Source organism: Psilocybe cubensis, chromosome 4 (assembly GCF_017499595.1).
Source record: "Psilocybe cubensis strain MGC-MH-2018 chromosome 4, whole genome shotgun sequence".
In the NCBI taxonomy this organism is placed as follows: domain Eukaryota; kingdom Fungi; phylum Basidiomycota; class Agaricomycetes; order Agaricales; family Agrocybaceae; genus Psilocybe; species Psilocybe cubensis.
In genome coordinates, this window is record NC_063002.1 from 1829044 (window position 1) to 1848493 (window position 19450).

A 19450-nucleotide genomic window follows, 5' to 3' on the forward strand; every position below is an offset into this window, starting at 1 on the left:
TTATGTCTGCTTCCAACTCCAACGGTCAGCAATCATATGCGCAAAAGCAATCACAACCCTCAGTGACCAGCACGACTACTCCCAGTAGCAATGGCACCAGTAAACCGTCTGACTGTACGTTATTTCACAGGAGCAAACAAGCCACATTTTCATCTTTTCTTCGTAGATGTGTATTTCGATAGAAGCACAAATGGTTTCTCGGAAAGTGCAATGACCAAAGCGCAAAGTGCGCAAATGAAGCTGGAACACTATTACAAAGTTGCGGTCGATTCTGCAATCGAACGGAATACAAGGTATCTTTCAACGTCCCTGTATGGCGTGAAATACTGATTCTCGTGCTTTCTTATGAAGGCGCGTCGAGTTGGAACGGCGTTTGCAATCAGAGAATCTCATGCCGGAAGAACGCAAGAATCGCCAACTGCAACAACTTGGCAAAAAGGAATCAACATTCCTTCGCATGAAGCGGACGAAGCTTGGACTAGACGACTTTCGTACCGTCAAAGTCATTGGAAAGGGTGCCTTCGGAGAGGTGTGATTTTTGCATGTTGTCGTTCAAATATCCGCTGAACGCGACGTTATCAGGTCAGACTTGTTCAAAAGGCAGACACCGGGAAGATATATGCCATGAAGTTATTGAAGAAGGATGAGATGTTGAAGAAAGATCAGGTGAGAAGTATAACAGACACTCCATTTCCAGAGGTACCTGACACCTATCTTATACCATAGCTAGCTCATGTACGCGCAGAACGAGATGTTTTGGCAGAATCAAATTCACCATGGGTGGTCCAGCTGTTTTACTCGTTCCAAGATGCAGCACACCTTTATCTCATCATGGAGTTTCTCCCTGGTGGAGACCTGATGACGATGCTCATCAAGTACGATACATTCTCCGAAGATGTAACAAGATTCTATCTTGCGGAATGTGTGTTAGCAATTGAAGCCGTTCATAACCTCGGTTTTATTCATCGGTATGTTGCCCTTATCCTTAATTACCAGCAAGTTATATAACTTCATTTTTTTTAAGTGATATCAAGCCTGATAATATCTTGATGTATGTCAACCTAAAAATCCAGTATTGATGCTATACTCACCAACCACAGTGATAAAGATGGACACATTAAACTTAGTGATTTCGGTCTTTCTACTGGGTTTCATAAGCAGCATGATTCAAGCTATTACACACGCCTATTGGAATCAGGGAACAATTCTCCTCCAACTGCTGCCCAAGCATCGCGCAATAGTGTTATGGTTAACTCTATAAACTTGACCATGACTAACAAAGATCAAATTGCAACTTGGAAAGCCAACCGTCGGAAACTGGTATCTCATTAACCACAGATAACGGGAAACCACGCTGACATGTATTTCTAGGCTTATTCTACTGTTGGGACACCAGACTACATTGCCCCCGAGATTTTTACACAAAAAGGTTATGGGAAAGAATGTGACTGGTGGTCATTAGGCGCTATCATGTTCGAGTGTCTTGTGGGATACCCTCCCTTCTGCTCAGAAAACACGCATGAAACCTATCAGAAGATTATGCAATGGCAACACTATTTAGCCCTACCCGACGATGTACATTTGAGCCGAGAAGCTGAAGACCTCATACGACGGTACCTCACATTTCATGATCTTACACTGAATTATCTAGGTTAACTGATAGAGAATCTTAGGTTAATTACTTGGCAAGATAAAAGATTGACGGTGGAACAAATAAAAAAGCACCACTTCTTTTATGGTGTGGATTGGGATACTATTCGTCGCATTGATGCACCTTTTGTTCCACATCTACGCTCGATTACTGATACATCTTACTTCCCGACGGATGAATTGGATCAAGTACCGGAGAATACGACTGTGGATCCCAATGCAGCCAGCAAAGATATGGCATTCTTAGGGTTTGTGATTCAACATTATACGGGTCCTATGTCCTCATAATATTTTATGTGTCATTGCAGCTATACTTTCAAGCGATTTGCTGTTTCGTAGGCTTGGTCTGGAGAATTAAGTTGATTGGAAGAAGGGATGTGGATGACAGGTTATAAATTTCCTCCTGGTGTGGACTTCGTATACCTTGGACAGTAGACCATGTACATTCGGCCAGGCGTAGCAGTCACATTGATATATCACATAGCTATGGCTACAAGTCATTCGTGATATATTAACACTTCTAGCTACAAATCCGGGCTATGTGATATATCATATATTTTACACGGCTCTCCCAGCACTTTGGTGATATATCATCCTTTCCTTCATCCGGCATTATCGGCATCCCCCATCCTTTCCTGCAGGTTATTTGGCCTGATCGCGCCATTTGTTTCATTGGCTTGGCTCCCCCGCCATCAGTTCCATAATAGGTGCTTGCCGACAGCAGCGCGCGCCCCAGGCCCGCCCCGTGTATGATATATCACTTTCTGTTCATACCAGTGCAGATACACAATCCTGCTTCAATAAAATTAGAAATGAGTCATTCAAATCAGCTATCTTTATTGTTACTGCTCGTGGTTAATCTGGTGAATTGCTCTAGGTGCAATCTACGCGGGTACGTAGTCTCTCGTAGACAGACCTGAACTTTGGAAAGGCCATGCTTACGAGTTAATCACGTGGTCAGACGCGTTTGCTCGCGTTTGTTGTTTGGTTTACACCAAGTTACACTTGTCTTCTGACATTGTAGTGCTATGCTACCAATAACCAACCCAGAACAATTAGTAAGTTATTTTTTGTGAGCGTTTTTCAATTCCTCTTACTGTCTAATACATATAGAGAATCAGCTTTCTATAGTCTGAGGTCTTTACATAAGTAAGCAGGTAAGTACTCGACTACTGTTTTTACACTCTTTCTATTCACTCAAAGTCGACTCAAAGCGTACCATGGAGACGCGTCTCCAGATTCAGTCCCGCCACAGTACTGGCCATTTTTGGCCTGCTTACCACCAACCGGGTACGTTGATGATGTATCACTCAACGTTGCGCGCTTCTGATATATCACTTCCTTATGATATATCACCGTTCCGGATGATATATCACTCATCTCACAACTCTATAACCCACGAATCATATGTATTAAAGGTGATATATCATTTACTCTGCTTGGTTGTACTGACATTCCTTTTTAACATCTATTTTACAAGGCATCGCGCACTATTCAGCGGCGCTGTTTCTTAACCTGTCTAACGGGTGCGCTACCATCAGCTAGAACTACTGCCTTTCTGGCACGCTTTGAAGTGGTTTCACACTCAGGTCCGGTTGTAGGTGTAGGAAGAGGCGCAGACGCAGGCGGAGGTGGAAAAACTGTCAGAGGGTATTGACCGCTGTGATTGGCAAGTGCTTTACTACGTTTCTTTCTCTTTTGCTCATTCTCTCGAACCTGGCGTGCCCATGCAGAAGGAACAGCTATGATGACTGGGGTCTCTGCATGATCATGAGTAGTGGAGGTGCAATCATGAGCGGTCGAGGTGGCGTCTTGCTGTAAGCTTTCTTCCACAGGATTTTGTGATTCCTTGCCTGTATTGCTCACTGACGCCGACTTTTTTGATATACGGCTACCTTTCCCCTTTGTTTGTTGCTTTTTTTTAGCCTTGGTTGTAGCTGCCGGCCTTGTCCTATCAACAGGAGCCTTCAACGGATTCGGTGCAGGACAAGAAAATGGAATATGGATTGCCATTGACTCAGCATGCTGGGGTATCGATGTTGGAACTGGGGCCGTCGACGTTGGAACTGGGGCCGCCAACATTGGAACTGGGGCCGCCAACGTTGGAACTGGGGCCGCCAATGTTGGAACTGGGGCCATTGAGGTTGGAATTAGAGCCGTCGATGTTGGAAATGTGGCCGTCGACGTTGGAACTGGGGCTGTTGACATTGGAACTGGGGCCGCCAACGTTGGAACTGGGGCCATTGACGTTGGAACTGGGGCTGTCACAGTGGGTTGTTCGATAGCAGGTTGTTCGGCAGTGTGAGTTGCCATTGGCTCAGCACGATGGGGTATTGATGTTGGGGCAATAGCAGGTGTACGCAGCACAGGATGGATGGGCATTGGCGGAGCTGGGACAGTATTCGATTCAACAGCAACAGGTGGTACATTGTTACCACGCAGAACCGGGTCAATGACACTGTCCGATATTACTGAAGGATTGTTCAGGGGCGCATTCAACATAGGAGGCTCCGGTGCTGGAGAAATCCGATACAAATCGGGGACGCTATTGGGACCAGAAAGCCCTGTTTCAATGCCATCGGAAATGGGATCGCTGGTTATGGCCTGCTCGTTAGGATATAATGACACTGCCGCTCGATCTTGTGGTGCTATATCATTTCGAAAATCAGTAAGTTATGCAGTCACTTGGGTTAAATTTGTTACTAACAGTACTTAGTGTGCAGCCAGCGTCCAAACAGAGGCACAATATTATCGTGCCATTCAGAGTAAGCCTCTTGAAATGTGTGTCCAGCTTCATTTTTGCCTATACAAATGCTGTATTGACTCAGTCAGAAAATTCTGGTTCACGTTTCAGACACAACATTACACTTACGTAGCAACTGCACATTTTCCTCCCTCAATTGGACGAGGTCCTCCCACCATAAAGACACCCGACCATCCTGTAAGTTCATAAAGATCCTGCCCAACCTCCATCAAGACCGTCTTTATCTGATCGATTGCTCTAAAAGATATTGTATATTAGTGCAAAGATATAAAAATGAGGTAATCACATACTCTTGTAGTTGCGCGGGTGTCTGCGACTTGTAGGAGAGGGTTTTATGTTCCAATGTACGCTGGTTCATTTCCTCTTCCTCTTCCTCTAATGCGCGTTCTATCTCTTGCTGAACCTCTTCCGTTTCATTGGCCCATGCCTCTCGTCGAACTTCTCGGCGAATTTTAAGATTGAGAGCACGTACATTATCAGGGCTAATGGTGTCGTCTTTCTCTATTGCCAACCGTTCCCTCACCAGGTTTGTTACTTTTTCTCCATAAATAATGTCATACATTTCCTCTGCATGGTGACGACGATGCTTCTTGGAACTTTTGCTGAACTTCTCCCGCACAGTCCCTTTCAAAACTGGCTTGGCCGTAACCTTGGACTTTGAGGACTCATTTCGAAACCAGTTGATAATATACTAGAAGACAGATAATGGTAAGTTTGCTATTTCGCAATTTTGTTGCCAAACTGCACATACTGATTTTCTCTTTTTGATAGCCTCACCAAGTTGTTCATCATATGCCAGATTGTCTAGGTTCTTGGTACCGGCATCGACACTCAATTTCTCTGCTAAGAGACTGTCGCTTTCCGGAAACTTGATAAAGTAAGCCCCATGAACTTTGGTCCAGAACTCGCTAAACTGTTTATTGGTTGTGCATTGGAGGTATTCGGGCATCCATGACATTAAAAAAGTGAATTGCTCTTCAGATGTCTTTCGACGAGGTGCCATTATGGATTTGGATAATAGAAAACAGGGATATGTTATGAGGTACAACCTTTACACTTTTTTATGTCTGAGTAACGGAACACTACTTTCAGATGGATCTCGATCTTTTGTGGAGCCCTTTGCTGGGTATCTGTGCATGTTGTAGGCCAGATCTTTTTCTGACATGCAGATCTTCACTTGAACATGCTACTTGGAAGGCACGCCCCAACACTTAAGGATAGAGTCCGGTGATTTAATTTTAAGTATGAATGCGCCACTTTTTGGTACGTCCAGATAGCCATTCCAGGCCATTCCTGCATAAAAGCTTTGACGTTGGAAATGCACAACAACGTCCTTTGTTCAAACTCCCCCCATTAATTACCCTCAAGAACTATGACTAGCTTTGGTACCAACGTCGACCATGCACTTTTAGCTGCCCTAATTGCTTCTATTGATCGCTTATCCCTTGCGATTGGAAGTAAGCTTTTCATACGCCTGTAGTGGGATTAACGTGATTGACACTGACCTGGTTTCCCTCGTTGTAGATCATACAGCTCTACGCACTGTTGTTGATCCTGCTGTTGTTTCTGAATCTGCTGTCCCTTCCGACAAGGAGCAGAATATTCATTTGCCCGATATTCTAGCTATGGCACTACCCGACGTCTTGTCAAACGTGAGCCTTACTGTTCTTTGCCTGTTTTTGCTATCTTACAAATATTCCGTTCTTCTAGAATACGGGACGCCATCCTGACGTCGTCAAAGCTGACTTGGCCAAATTCACTGGACCTGTTGATGGACCTTGGTATGCAGTTACTTGTGGCAGAGTACCCGGTATCTACCAACACAGGTGCGCTTGTTGCTAATTTTCTGCACGCCCTTTTTTTAATTATATTTTACCAGTGTGGAAGCCAATTACCATACTGACGGAGTTCCTGGCAGTGCGAAGAAAAAGTATGACTCTCAGGCTCAGGCATTAGAGGCATACAGGTGTGCATATGCCTTAGGTGCAGTCCGCCGTCGTGATATGTAGCTGCCTATTACTTGTCGTACAATATGCAAATTAGATACAGAAGTGCACGGACTTGTCTCAATATAATTTGCATTGCAAAATATTCCAACTCATATTAATTTTACCAATATCTACGATCGCGTTTAATCCTGAGTAGACGAGCCTCAGCCTGAGAGCGCTCAAAAATTTCGTCCCGTCTAGCCTTGCACTGATCACAATGACAACACTCCCATTCTCCAGTACAGCCGTCACTGTCTTCATCCTCACTGGCATCTTCGTGTTCACTGTCAGAGATTATGGGGAAAATCTGTGACTCTTCGGCATGCTTCCTTTGACGCTGACTAGAATCAAAGTCAGTGGATGCATATCATGTACCACGGTGATTCTAACCGTAACTGAGCCAAGGTCAATCCGTCATACAGTCTTGGAGGAGAGGATTGTCGACGAACAGAAGACCCTTGTTGACGGGGACTAGAAGATATTTGTTGATGGTGTGAAACTTCTACACTTATATCAATCAAAGCGGTAAATTTTTGAAAATAATAAAATGTATTCACCTTCAGATGTAGAACTCTTTCTAGCAGTCAATGGTGTCCTTGTTGCAGGCGTGCTTGTTGCAGAGGAGCTTGCGGTGGTTTGAATATTAGACACAGAGTTTTGGGTGGGCAGATGCTTGCCGCTTTTTCTATTAAAAACAAAGTTAAATATTCCTTTATGAGTAGAAAAGTAAAAATACCGTGCAGCACGCAATTTCTGCATTCGAAGCCTGGCACTCTCTTGAAGCGCAGAACGGTTTCTGCATAACAAGGTTTGGTGGAAAGTAGACGGTAAGTGGCCATGCATCGCTACTGATATTATGATACTGACTTTGCATAATATTTGCTGCTTGCCACTCTGTGGGATTCTTTCTTTTCTTCCGGTGATTGAACCATGAGAGTAGGAATTAAGAACCTGGACATAACTATGAATGTGGAGTTGAAACCACGGACCGGACAATATGATCGCCGATATTCATTATTCTGTTCGCGATCATTATTCTGTTCGCGATATGTTCGCGATTTGTTTGTGATATTCAATTTTTAAGTTGCAAATACACGAGAAGTAATGCTTATTTCAGCTGTAAAAGTACCTACCAAGCATGTCAAAAGCCCATAGTTCTGATTTTTATATTAATTTGAGTGGCATCGTCAGCTGAACTATAGATTTGAGGGAGCGACACCGATTGCCATTAAACATAACGTACTTCTTATGCACCACTGTGTCCATGTCCCAATGTTCTCACTGTTGCATCCCACTTAAGGTCTGGATACCCCGAGTAATGTAGTTCTAAATGAAGGTATTGCAATGTAGATTTGTTAGTCAAGCTTCAAATTCCGTAAACCATTGAGATATGGCATGAAACTTGGGAACAAACATCAGAAATCGCGAACATATCGCGAACAAATCACTATCGCGAACTAATAATACTCACGAACTAATAATGCAATGCAACCTCTGTAAACTGTCCAATTCTCAATCTCAACACGCCAATCACACCTTGCATAGCCCAGAGTACACTAACAAGTAATTGACACAAAAAAAAATCTGTATTTGGCGTACTAGTACTTATAATATGTAACAAACATATAATGTACTAGAAACACGCGTACTAGACCCTTGCAATATATAAAGGGCACACGCACCTTGCTAGCAGAGCATGCGGTTAACCTGCATGAACACAGGCAGAGACTGAATAGCGGATGGTAAGTTGAAGATATTAAAGTATCTGGAGCACACAATTAGCTACGGTGCAGTAGAAAAACTAAAGCATCAACTTACTCGAGTCCCCATCATTCCAGCTCCTGACGAACAATCGGCTCGACACACTCTTTCTCATGGAAGGTGTTACACAGCTTGGAGCCATACGAGAGCAGGCCCGAGTCCCAGAACGTTGTCTGCCACTGCACAGGTGGCGTCGTGGGGTGTGCAATGCGTACTGGTGCACCGCCGTCAACTACAAAGGACGCCTGGCTCAGCTGCCCGTTGCCCGTCAGGATTGTGCATATAAATGCAATGCGCGTGCCTGTGCGGAGGAAGATAGTATTAGTATGTGGTTGAGTTTCGGTGGTGGACTCTTGTGTAGTGTAGGGAAAAGCGCACCTGTGAACCGCATGCGCGCGCTGGAGTCGATAGTCAACGTTGAGTGCATAGTTCCGTGCCATGGCACCCTTTACACCAAGGCCAGCCTCCTTCGAACTTGCTGTTCAATCCGAGCAGCCTGTGGTGAGCAAAGAGAGCAACCCATGCGTCAGCAAATGCATTACACATTCGGTACGCTCTAACGAATCTACTCACTTCTGCATGCCAAAACCTCACCCTCCTACTCTGCATTGTCATTAGTGGCACACCAAACGACTCGGATGGGGAGGGAGGGCATGAGTCAGTCAGTCATTCAAACAGCATACACCGCACCCTGTTGCTTACCATTCTTTTTCCCATCCTACTAGCTTCGTGAAACCCCCCGCTATCATCAGCAAAAGTGACCAGACGCCCAAATGCCTTTGAGGCCTTATAGGGCAGGTCAATCCTTGATGTGACGTAATTATGTTGCGCAAACATTTGAATAATATTTGGTGGTGTCGAAAACATTTGGAGGGCATTCAAATGCTCCACAAACATTTGACATCCCAAAAATGCAGTATAAATTATTTCAGGTTCTTGCAGTGAACACCCAATCATTGGTTTACCATAGAACTTTCAGAGAATGCTTGAGAAAAATTAAAATGGAGAACAAAACATTGATTTTAAATTGACGTCCACAGCAATGATTGAAGGTCTTTCAAATGCACGCAAAACAAATGAATGGATTCAAATGCACTCAAAATGATTTATGCATCAGAAAACCTATTCAACGTACAGATAAGGTAAGGTTAAAACTCTGCAAAACCCACGGCTTCTGTATCATCCATATCCCAGGGCTCCTCCCCATCTTCTCCCACAAAACCTTCATCGTTCTCCTCATCTTGATCTTCTTTCTCTGACTCGTCACTGTTTTCAGACTCTGAAGCGTTCATGGCAGCCTCTTGCTCAGCTGTAACGGGTAAATCAACTTCTTCTTCGTCATCTAAAGGTTCTTCATCACTGAGGTTGAAGTAGGAACCAAAATACCACGGTCGCATGCTTCGCGTGTACTCGTTGGTGCCCTTGTGGCCAATACCGTAGCCTAGATAGCGTACAAACATGTCACGATCCACGAAACTTATCATACATTAGCAATATGTATCAAATAGAATAAATAAAACAACACAGCGTACCGGTTAACATAATAGAAATTCCAGTCGTGGTCTGGATAGTTGTCATCTTCCCAGTAGGCTTGCCGAGCAATGGAGGGGGGAAGAAGGGAGTCAGTCATCCCCAAATTAAATGCCGGAATAATATGTGAGGCCCTGAGTATATCGGAGGGGTTGAGGAAGCCAAACGCATCCGGGGAATCCGAATCAATGAACTTGAGTCGGTCTAATCGGCGTGCAGTCCACCCCGCACGAAAGGCATAGTCGACTTCAAACCATCTTACCCACAGAAATTCAAAACGTTGTGTTTTACCTCCGTTATGCTGTATGTCAGCGTCGAAGATACCAAGAACTCGAGCATACGAATAAGGGTGGGCCATAGAGCGACCTGAGTCCCCGTCCCGAGAGAGAGTCATGATATTACAATGGTTCCGAGGATTGATAGAATCTTGCTCGCGTCGTACGTCGTAAGTTGTATAGTTGACTCGCAGGACTTTGTGCAAGTAAATTCGGTCGCTAAGGATGTTCACCTGTGCGCGCTCTTGGTCTGAATATGTACGGACTTGTCCTGTATTCGAATGGCCAAGTATTCGAGATAATATATGATCTTCGAGGTTAGAAACAAAGTCCTAATGTTTGAGCGAGTATTATTAGCACAGGTTGCAGTAAAGAATGGAGAGAAAATTACCTCCGTAACTGCTGGGTCATCACAGTATTCGTTCATAAACTGAAACAAATACAGTTTATGGCGCTTGCTGGTCGATATTTGATGGTGCTCGGACGGTGAGATAGGAGGGAGACTCTCAGATTCCGAAGCTGAGACGATGTGTGGGGGTTTGATATACGATTTCTTAACACGCGAAGCCCTCGGACGCTTCTTGGACGGCTGTGCAGTGGCCTGCTTATCCTTTGAAGTTGAATTGGCCTTTTCGCTAGCCTCACTTTCTTCCAGTCTTGAAACCCGTGCAGCAATAGAGCGGAGCAACTGCTCACGACGCTCATGACGAGAAATTTGGCGCTCAAACTGAGACCCCTTGTTGCTGCGTACAAAAAACCGTTTGACGCGACGGTGTTCCAATTCGCCCTGAGAGTAGTTAATATAATGTTGTAGTAACAAAAAATGACATACCCGTTGAGTAGAATAACCCTCTGTTGGGCCAAACATCCAGATAGTCTTGACATAATCTCCGAGAGCGTGAAGCTTATACGTGAAGAGGTTCAGCATTTTGGAAACCTTCGCATTCAGAGACCCAGGAGCGGTGGGCTTGCCCTTCTTTGCATTATTGGCGGCACGACGGGCGCGGGCAGCGGTCTCCTTTGGTAGTTCCTTGGTTGCGTACAGCGGACAGATCTTAGAGACAAAAGATCTGAGCTCCTTGCCTAGTTGACGAGTGGCGACACCAAGTCCTGTAAGCGTGGAGTTGGTATGCATGCGAAGCTTGGCGAGCGCGTGCCATTCACAGAATGTGAAGAGAATGTCTTGAATAAATTTATCCTGCGCCGGAGGAAGGAGGCCTTCAAAGACTGGCATGGAGCACTAGATAGAGCATATTAGTGTTCCGTAACGTGGAACGATGGCAAATCATTTATACGTACCTGAAGTAAGTCTTCAAAATCTCGGGCTGCAAGCTTGGTCATGTCCGATGCATTGCGGTGGAAACGGCGTATTGTGCTTCGGCCAAACGTAGACACTTTGCGATATCTATTGGCAGGTGAATGCACGAAATTTAAATGATAATATATAGTACTTACCTCCAGTTGAGACGCTGAACACAGTTGCCACCAGCGGCCAGAAGAATACGCATCATATGCGTGAAGAAAGACTTCCAAACACCAAGTTCGAACTCGTGTAGGAAGTCAGGTACAAACATGGTATGAAAATTGAATCCAAATTTTGAAAGACGTGTTGAGAATGCATTCTACACAAAGGTTAATCGTTGTAAGAAGGGGTAAAATGGATCAACGTACCCGTGTTGGGACGGCCGACGTATCCTGAAGGATATCTTCGACACGTGTGCTTTTGACCCCCTTTCCATGTTTGAAGATCCACTTTCGACTATTCTCAACCCTGTCGCGCCGTTGCTGATCGTCTTTGCGAATGTGCGAGCGCCGCTGTTGATCAACATGAGTTCCAAGTCCACTTACCCAGCGCTTCTGAATAAAGCACCGAGGACAGACACATTTTGCGAGGTAGCGGATGGTGGCAAGAAGGACTCTGAAGGTATGACTTGGTACGGCATAGACCAGAGTAAACAAAACAGACTTACTTCTCAGGATAGTCGGCGGAGTATGTAAAAAACCGGGGAAACACACGACGTATGACACCATCGGCACATTTAATAATGATGCCATGTTCGTAGGCTTCCATGAATTCCTCGTCGAGAAGAATGAGCCATACGGCATGCATCAGCTCCCGCTTTAGGTGGGTGATTGTTGCTGCCGTTGCTGTCAGACCGTTGTAAGCTTTCATATAGATGTCTTGTAGGGTTTTGGGCAGCTAGTCACATATATAGTTAAACGAACAGAAAACAGAATGAGAACAATGAACATACCGATGGTAAATACGCAATGTGGTGCGCTGAGAAGCTATTGGGATTCGCACGTACGTACTTTGATTGATTGCCAAATAGCAGGTATAACGGCCAGAGTGATGCGTTGCCAAAGTTAGCAAGCTGGGTCGAGTCTGACCACAGCATCAACGCAACAATAGCAATTTCGTGGGTATCGCTAAGTTGCGCTTCCTGATTCTGCTGTTTACAAAGATCGACATATTCATCGTAAAATGCGTCGGAGTTGTAGATCTCCGTAATGACGCGCTCTGGTGGACTCGAGGGCGATGGCTTCCAGAAAAGATGATGCGGTGTGAAATGCCATGATTCCGCGCTTTCATCCTGAAGGGCGGCCTTGATCGTGCCTACCAAACTCCGATAATAGACATTTGGTACCTCAAGGACTGGTGCTGCATCCTCGGAAGGGTGTAGCGACTGCTCGCAAGGAAGAGGTATTTTGACAGTTGCATTGATCCAGCCTGCTTCCTGTCTGAACGTTGATTGTGAACTTTCGGGTGCGGAAGTCGCATTGTCCATGCGAGCGAGTTCCCGTTTCGCACTAAAGTTCTCCAAATCTTTGACACAGAAATCCTCGGCAAGCAGAACCTCCCGGACCAAGCGATCAAGCTCACCCACGGATTTCAGGGTAGTATTGCCATAGAACCAATGCATAAGGCGAAAAACCGTAGCATTCAAGAAAGGCGCAAAGCGGTTGGACACAGAAGCTTTGTCTAGGGATATTCCCATAACCTTGGCAATCCGAGAACTTGATTCCTTTGGGATAGAGGTCGCCAAGCCAGGTGCATTGCAAAGATTGTCGAGTTCCTCGAAGTCATCAACCTCCTGTCTGGGAAAAGTTGGATATTCCCGGTACAAACCAAACTCGTTGGGCAGAGTGCGTGTTACGGTGGGTTCAAAAGAAGGAGCCGGCTCCGGAGTTAGTTCGTGTGGAGAAACAGGCTTTGGAGCAGATCGTCGGACTCGAGGAATGGGGGGAGGCATATGAGGTATACGGGTCGACGAGTTGGGTAAAAAGTCAACATGTTTTTTGGGATATTTACGTACACGTCCCAAACGCGTAGGAGGAGGGACAAACCCCTCAGGAAATGGGTCAGGGGGATCAGATCTTGGAGGCAAAATAACACCGTCGTCGATATTCTCGTAGGTCATAGAAACATCCTCCCATTCGGCATCCTGAAAGTATTCATTTGTCAGTATAATGTGTGTCGAAGCGGTGGACCATACCTTATTGAGTTCATGATTAACGGTGGTGTCAATCTTGACACGCTTCGCACTTCCAGTATCCCGGTCAACATCAAGCGGCTTGCAGACATTTTCAAGGTCTGCTTGCACAGCAGCACAGGTGATGCGGTGAATTCGAACTGCGTGCTTTGTTTTGAATGTCTTCTCGCAAGCATCGCAAATGACCATGATGATAAGAAACAACAAAATAGAATGCCGCATTGCAGCATGCAATGCGCATGGAGACAAAAAAGAGGTCAAGAAGGTAATATTGACCAGAAAACACGCGTCGCGACGCATCAGAAAAGATCACGTGTCCGTTCTCAACGGGCTTTTTCGGAAAACCTGAAACCTTTTGCCCTGTCCCATCACCATCTCCCTACTCTGCAACCACCTACCTCGGGATTCCATGGCTCCAGCCTCACAGATTCACACTGCAGACGCACAACCCCCACATTCCACTCAGCATGCAAAATCTCGAGAATCAATCAGCAGCAGTGACGGCAGCAATGAAGACAGCAGCGGCTCGGATACTGACCAAGACCATAAAGAAGAGGTGGTTATCAAAAAGCGCAAGAAGGCTTTGAAGGTTACGTTTCGTAAAAGGGCCTCTCGCAAAAAATTAAAGTCTTCGTGCGTATTGTGTTTTTTCAAGTTTAAGTTTACTACTGAATGCGCATTGCTGTCACCTAGCGCGGTACTCGAGCCCTTTATGCACCATTCGGCATGGCACATTCGCAATGGTGCTATCTACACCAACTGGGAACACGTTATTCTCACCGGCTTGAAGGCCGAGCAGGGGAAATTTGGCTCTCTTACACAGCAGGAGTAAGTAACTTTATTATTTACCCGATTTGGTCTCTTTTGTTTAAACTTTTTACTACTTTAGGTTTGCGGAGAAGCACAAAAAAGCACTTTCGGCTTACGACGATCTGCGAGCGGCTATTCCCACCTTTGACGATGATATAAAGGTCATCGCAAGGGACCCCGCTTACCTAGACAGACTGTGCAAAACGGTATGAGTACCTATTTCTCATACACGTACATCTAATGTCCTATTCAGATGGTTACTGCCGCCGGAACCGCTCGTTCTAACGACATCTCAAGCCTCAAGAAGGATGCACTTACCTATGCAGCACTGTGCCTGCCTGATGGTCGCCTGGATCCTCCCATTAACCCAAACGACTCCAAGAAGACGACCCGAGGCTTCAAGCACCCGCAACTTGGTGCGCTTTTAGTTCCCGCCGCCTGCTTTGAACAGTATCAAAATGATCCCGAGTAAGTCACCCGTATTTATATGCGTGTCATACTGATTTTGTTTTTGAGGTATCGTCGCAATCTCTCTCTCAACAAGGTTGTTATCAAGGCAAAGGCAATGCCACACCTGGTGTATCCGTATGGTAAGTACGACCCCGAGCATGTATTGGAAGGGATGTTCATGGCTCCGGCCTTGGTCGCGGTGCGTATTTTGTGTTGCTGTCTTCAGTACTACTTACGCATGTTATCAGGTTTTTCAACATATATTTATGTCGCCATCCTCGGCGCTGAAGACACCTGGCATTACACGGACCGGACATGGGAAGGCTCGCAAGCATCACATGAAGTCAGTTACGATACCGAGCATTGCATATGCATGCACACATGTACGTGTTTTTTTCCACATGTTGTATATACTAACCATGTCATCAGTATCGGTACGCTATTTCGGGATGTATGGACTGGCGTCAGAACGATAGGCATTTCAACTACGAAGAGTTCTACATGGAGGTTGTAAAAATGCTGGAGTGGGCTCGAGAAAATGATCCCGAGTGGTGGAAAGACTTTGTTACATGGTGGAACGCGTGCGTAGTTTCTTTTTTACAATTAAATTATATAACTCAAACAGTTCATCCTAGGCAAGTTTTCCCTGTCGAAGACGACTCCGTTACCGAGAGCAGTTCATCTGACGAAGAGATGACTACGTCTACCTTCAAGAAAATGAAGGCACAGGTGAAGGCCAGCCGTGCAGCGAGGGATATTCCTGCCAACTCTGCACCACCACCACCACCACCATCTCAATATCAGCGCGAGATGTTGTCGCCATCGCCGCCCTTGTCGTTAAGGCCTGTTCAGTCTCCGGCACCGGGTTCATCTATTCCACCAAGTGTAGGTATTCCTGGCCGGCAGCACCATGCTCAATACCTTGCCGGCCCAGTGGACGCCAACATTGACCCCCGTTTACAGATCCCAGGTCCTCATGTTGCTAGCAACCACCCACCTCTCGGTGGACCTTCTCGATATCCTGCAGGTGTTCCTCTGTTTTACAACTCATCGCACCCTATTGCTAGTGCCTCCACTCCGGCTCCGGCTCTGTCTCGTGGTCATCCAACCCCGCGCGCACTCTCTTCCAGTGTCTACACTCAACAGTTCAATAATTCTCCGGAATGGCAGCTGGAGAATACCTACGACGAGTCATACTTTGCCGACCACACAAGGAAGAAGAACCATATTGGTCATCGTCATCCCAGTGTAGGTCCCCAGATGAATCCGGTCTTCCCTGACATAACAAACTGGTAAGCTCACCTAATCATTCTGCAAGTTATCATTACTGATAAGGCTTTAGATTCAACTGCTACTATTATTCTCTTGGTGCTCTGGCCTCTCTCGCTACTGTCAACTTCTCGTTCTTGCTCGGCTCTCCTCTCACTCATGTTGCATTTTGGACTTCTCGGCGACAGCTCTGGCTTCCATTCGACGGCGAAAATCATGTAATTATAGTCTGCTTGCATTCTGTTTGCTCGGTTACCTGTACTTGTAGCCTCCCTGTCTGTATTGTTATTTTTTAAATTGCAATTTCGCTTTCCATTGTTTATTACTGTGTGTGATGGCCTGAAGTAGCCGCTAGGAATAAGGGTACCCAAGAAATGTGCATTGAGTGAATCCCAAATGATTTTGGGTCTCCTAAATGTTAGATAAATGATATTGGGACCCTCAAATGTTATCCAAATGTTTCATGTACTCTTAAATGTTGCGGAATGATTTGGCTATATTTAGTACTACCTAAAACATTTGCTTTGAATAAAGAATTCGAAGCCTTTCAGTCTTCGGAGTCTCTCGTTACGAACCGCACAATGCCTTTCGGGCATTGGGGCCTTTGGACGCCTCCAAATGCCTTGTCAAGGCATTTGGGGATCCGGACACTTTTGCTGATGATCGCCCTCGTGTCACAACACGATCCCAACTTGACGAGTTGCGTTGTCGTACACGACGCGCCTTGTTGGGAATGCCCTGACGAGGTGTGTCAGCATCGTTATCTACACCCCACCTTGCTCGGATACCCATATTCGATACAACACGCCCCACTCTGACACTATGCCAGTTTCGGATGCCATATTGACGCAGATTCTGGCCCAGTTGGAGGCAATGCAAGTCTCCCAGCAGACTATGCAGGCAAAAGTACGTTACCTGACTTCATTGCTCCACGATGTTGTTAATAAAGTCTCAATTTCAGCTCGATGCACCCTCTTCTCCTCTGGAACCTAAATCCATGAAGGGCCTCCCAAATCTCGCTACACCAAGCACCCCGCCTAGGGAAGGTGCATCAACTTCGACGCAGACGGACGATGCCAAGGAGAGCGCAGTATCAGTGCAGGCGCAATCCACAAGGGCCGCCCTTTCCAGCGCACCTCCCTCACTTAGACCTGGCGCAGCGAGCCTTACAGACAAAGAGCGGGAGAAGCTCCTCGTGTCACAACACGATCCCAACTTGACGAGTTGCGTTGTCGTACAAATGACTATTGCGGGCGGGGCTGCAGAAGCAGGGTGACGAACTGTGAGCACTTGTAAGTTACCTATGCAGCTGACATTACATTCTTACTCACCTTTTGTCTTTTCAGCGTGTCTGTATCGGCATGCGACTGGGATAGGGAGTTGCGCAGCGTTTTCTTCAGGATGTCCATGTCGCGAAGAAGCAACGAATCATGTTGAACCTCAGTAAGTGAGGAAATAACCGGCCGGTTATTGCCCCATAATTTTATGACATCATTCCGGGGTACAATTTGAGTGCCCCGCTGCACCTTTGCGTCATCTTACTGATTATTAGCCAGCGCGAGCGACACTTTGTTATTGTGGAAAAATTGCTATAACAGTTGAATTAAGACAAAAATAAATTCTAATTTACTGAGAAGATTACTGTGTGTCAGAATTAGGAGCGTCTAGCATATATTGAGCAAATAAAACATCTATCTTTTTGGAATGCTGGAGGCGACGCCTACGATAAACGCTTTGGTAAACAGCAGGATTTGAGAGGCGCCGTTTATATGCCTCCATTGCGTTTTCTAACCAGATTGTCAATAACATAAAATAAATGTTTACAAGATCACGTACCGGAGGTAGTAATACCTTTGGGATATGCAAATGTGAGCAAATTTACACACGCAACTTTGATTTCTCTTATTTCGACTGATATGACACAAACATGTGAGCCTCAGGTGTGCAGAATAAAAATAAAATAACAAACTTAAGTAGCCACATTGAGCTTCGTAATCAGGGTCATGTCCACAACCAATAAGCGGACTCTCAGCATAACGTCCAGACGAGACAGTGAAGTAGCGAGCTGGAATGTTATGAAAACACTTCAGAGTCGGAAACTGGTGTGTTGCGGAATACTCGGCAAGATGTTCTGGATGTAAAAGATATCTTTCGTGCTCAATAACAGGACTGCATAATATTCAAGTTTGTTACTGTCATACTCAGACAAATAAATTCAGATGATATACGCACTATGCAATTTCAACAAGATGTCCACCTTCTGCATCAGGCTCATATGTTGTAAGATTAGTGGCGCTAATCTGAGCCCTTCGGAGGCGTCTCCAGGTGCGACGTTCAGAGTGGGGAGACAGAGACATAGGTGGGAATTGTTTTCGGTCCAGTCTGGAATGCTGTATATAATTGGGTGCCCGCTCTGTACCGGCAATGTAGACTGACTTGAATTTGATTCCATGCATAGAAAACATGCTAGAACAGTGTCAAAATTGTATATAATCTGTTACAATGGCATTTGGTAATCTAGTACCCACAAATTATGAATTTACGTTCAAGCACAAGTACGTTCCATTGTTTCTATTAATAGATCTTTACTTATTGACTACAGAAAAAGCAGCGGCTGGACGTATTGGCATATTCATGGATTATTCTATTCAGAAACCCCAGAAACCCCTAGAAACCCCTAGAAACCCCAGGGGTTTCTGAATAGTCCTCGAAGCAACATTCTAAACCCCTGCTTGAACATTTATGGGAGGTTTAAGGTCCGACCTAGCTTTGCTGGTCTGCCGTGTCGTGCCGTCGTTGTTGCCTTTGAATCAATAGTTGATCGTCTTCATGTAAATACATTCAATTGTTCAATTCCGGTACGCTAACGCCTCTAATGCAACCCATAGTGCCAATAAAACTCAACAAACCCATTCAGGAACCTTCGAGTCGTTTAATGGTTATTTATTCGAAGGGATATCATATTTGATGTTTATGAACACCGAGGTAGGGCATCCAGAGCACTATAAGATACAGGAAGTAGAGAGTATAGCAGTGGTGTTAGGTACAAGGAAATACATTATACATAGGTTTCTAGGCTTTTAAGTTGTTCACTTACTGCTTTTTTCATTTTCGAGCGAAGTTGCGCCTACGCACCCGAGTGGCCACTTGAAATGGCCCGCATGAGAATACAAGCTCCTACTTAATCCGCCGTAGCGGCATTCTGAACATTCATCACACCTTCATCACAACATTCATAACGATTTTATGAATTTTGAGGGTTTCTATGGGGTTTCTAGGGTTTCTGGGGTTTCTGAATAGAATAATCCCATATTCATACTGCCATTCCCTAATGATGGAGTTCTATATCTAACATATGAGCAAATACAGTAAGTACTTTCAAAGATATTTGTTTGTACTATTCTAATTTAAACAGAGAAATTGCTTTGGTGTGTGTCCAAGAGCAAATTCGGTCAGGGC

General features: G+C 45.3%; 7 protein-coding genes across 7 annotated transcripts; 4 read left to right on the forward strand and 3 right to left on the reverse strand.

Annotated features, from left to right (window-relative positions):
- Positions 1–2: 2 nt before the first annotated feature.
- Positions 3–1989, forward strand: JR316_0004752 (Serine/threonine-protein kinase; the record flags this gene model as incomplete). The annotated part of the gene is made up of 10 exons (XM_047890516.1): positions 3–114; positions 167–293; positions 352–529; positions 583–666; positions 727–968; positions 1025–1051; positions 1101–1320; positions 1372–1613; positions 1674–1898; positions 1959–1989. The coding sequence occupies 10 exons, from the start codon at positions 3–5 to the stop codon at positions 1987–1989; spliced, it is 1488 nt and encodes a 495-aa protein (XP_047750277.1).
- A 1155-nt stretch (positions 1990–3144) lies between these two features.
- JR316_0004753 (uncharacterized protein) lies at positions 3145–5417 on the reverse strand (the record flags this gene model as incomplete). The annotated part of the gene is made up of 5 exons (XM_047890517.1): positions 3145–4298; positions 4358–4464; positions 4523–4651; positions 4705–5105; positions 5166–5417. The coding sequence occupies 5 exons, from the start codon at positions 5415–5417 to the stop codon at positions 3145–3147; spliced, it is 2043 nt and encodes a 680-aa protein (XP_047750278.1).
- A 369-nt stretch (positions 5418–5786) lies between these two features.
- On the forward strand, positions 5787–6423 carry JR316_0004754 (uncharacterized protein; the record flags this gene model as incomplete). Its single annotated transcript, XM_047890518.1, has 4 exons — positions 5787–5871; positions 5948–6066; positions 6125–6240; positions 6294–6423. 4 exons carry the CDS (start codon positions 5787–5789, stop codon positions 6421–6423), a joined length of 450 nt encoding a protein of 149 aa, XP_047750279.1.
- Positions 6424–6808: 385 nt separating this feature from the next.
- Positions 6809–8590, reverse strand: JR316_0004755 (uncharacterized protein; the record flags this gene model as incomplete). The annotated part of the gene is made up of 7 exons (XM_047890519.1): positions 6809–6873; positions 6960–7087; positions 7139–7198; positions 7270–7353; positions 7939–7958; positions 8253–8464; positions 8542–8590. 7 exons carry the CDS (start codon positions 8588–8590, stop codon positions 6809–6811), a joined length of 618 nt encoding a protein of 205 aa, XP_047750280.1.
- A 721-nt stretch (positions 8591–9311) lies between these two features.
- Positions 9312–13651, reverse strand: JR316_0004756 (uncharacterized protein; the record flags this gene model as incomplete). The annotated part of the gene is made up of 10 exons (XM_047890520.1): positions 9312–9639; positions 9696–10300; positions 10360–10755; positions 10801–11208; positions 11268–11373; positions 11424–11590; positions 11640–11886; positions 11939–12168; positions 12224–13414; positions 13466–13651. 10 exons carry the CDS (start codon positions 13649–13651, stop codon positions 9312–9314), a joined length of 3864 nt encoding a protein of 1287 aa, XP_047750281.1.
- A 220-nt stretch (positions 13652–13871) lies between these two features.
- On the forward strand, positions 13872–16018 carry JR316_0004757 (uncharacterized protein; the record flags this gene model as incomplete). The annotated part of the gene is made up of 8 exons (XM_047890521.1): positions 13872–14095; positions 14156–14290; positions 14352–14478; positions 14526–14740; positions 14789–14921; positions 14971–15105; positions 15152–15303; positions 15358–16018. The coding sequence occupies 8 exons, from the start codon at positions 13872–13874 to the stop codon at positions 16016–16018; spliced, it is 1782 nt and encodes a 593-aa protein (XP_047750282.1).
- Positions 16019–16813: 795 nt separating this feature from the next.
- JR316_0004758 (uncharacterized protein) lies at positions 16814–17267 on the forward strand (the record flags this gene model as incomplete). The annotated part of the gene is made up of 2 exons (XM_047890522.1): positions 16814–16897; positions 16953–17267. 2 exons carry the CDS (start codon positions 16814–16816, stop codon positions 17265–17267), a joined length of 399 nt encoding a protein of 132 aa, XP_047750283.1.
- Between the last annotated feature and the right edge of the window lie 2183 nt (positions 17268–19450).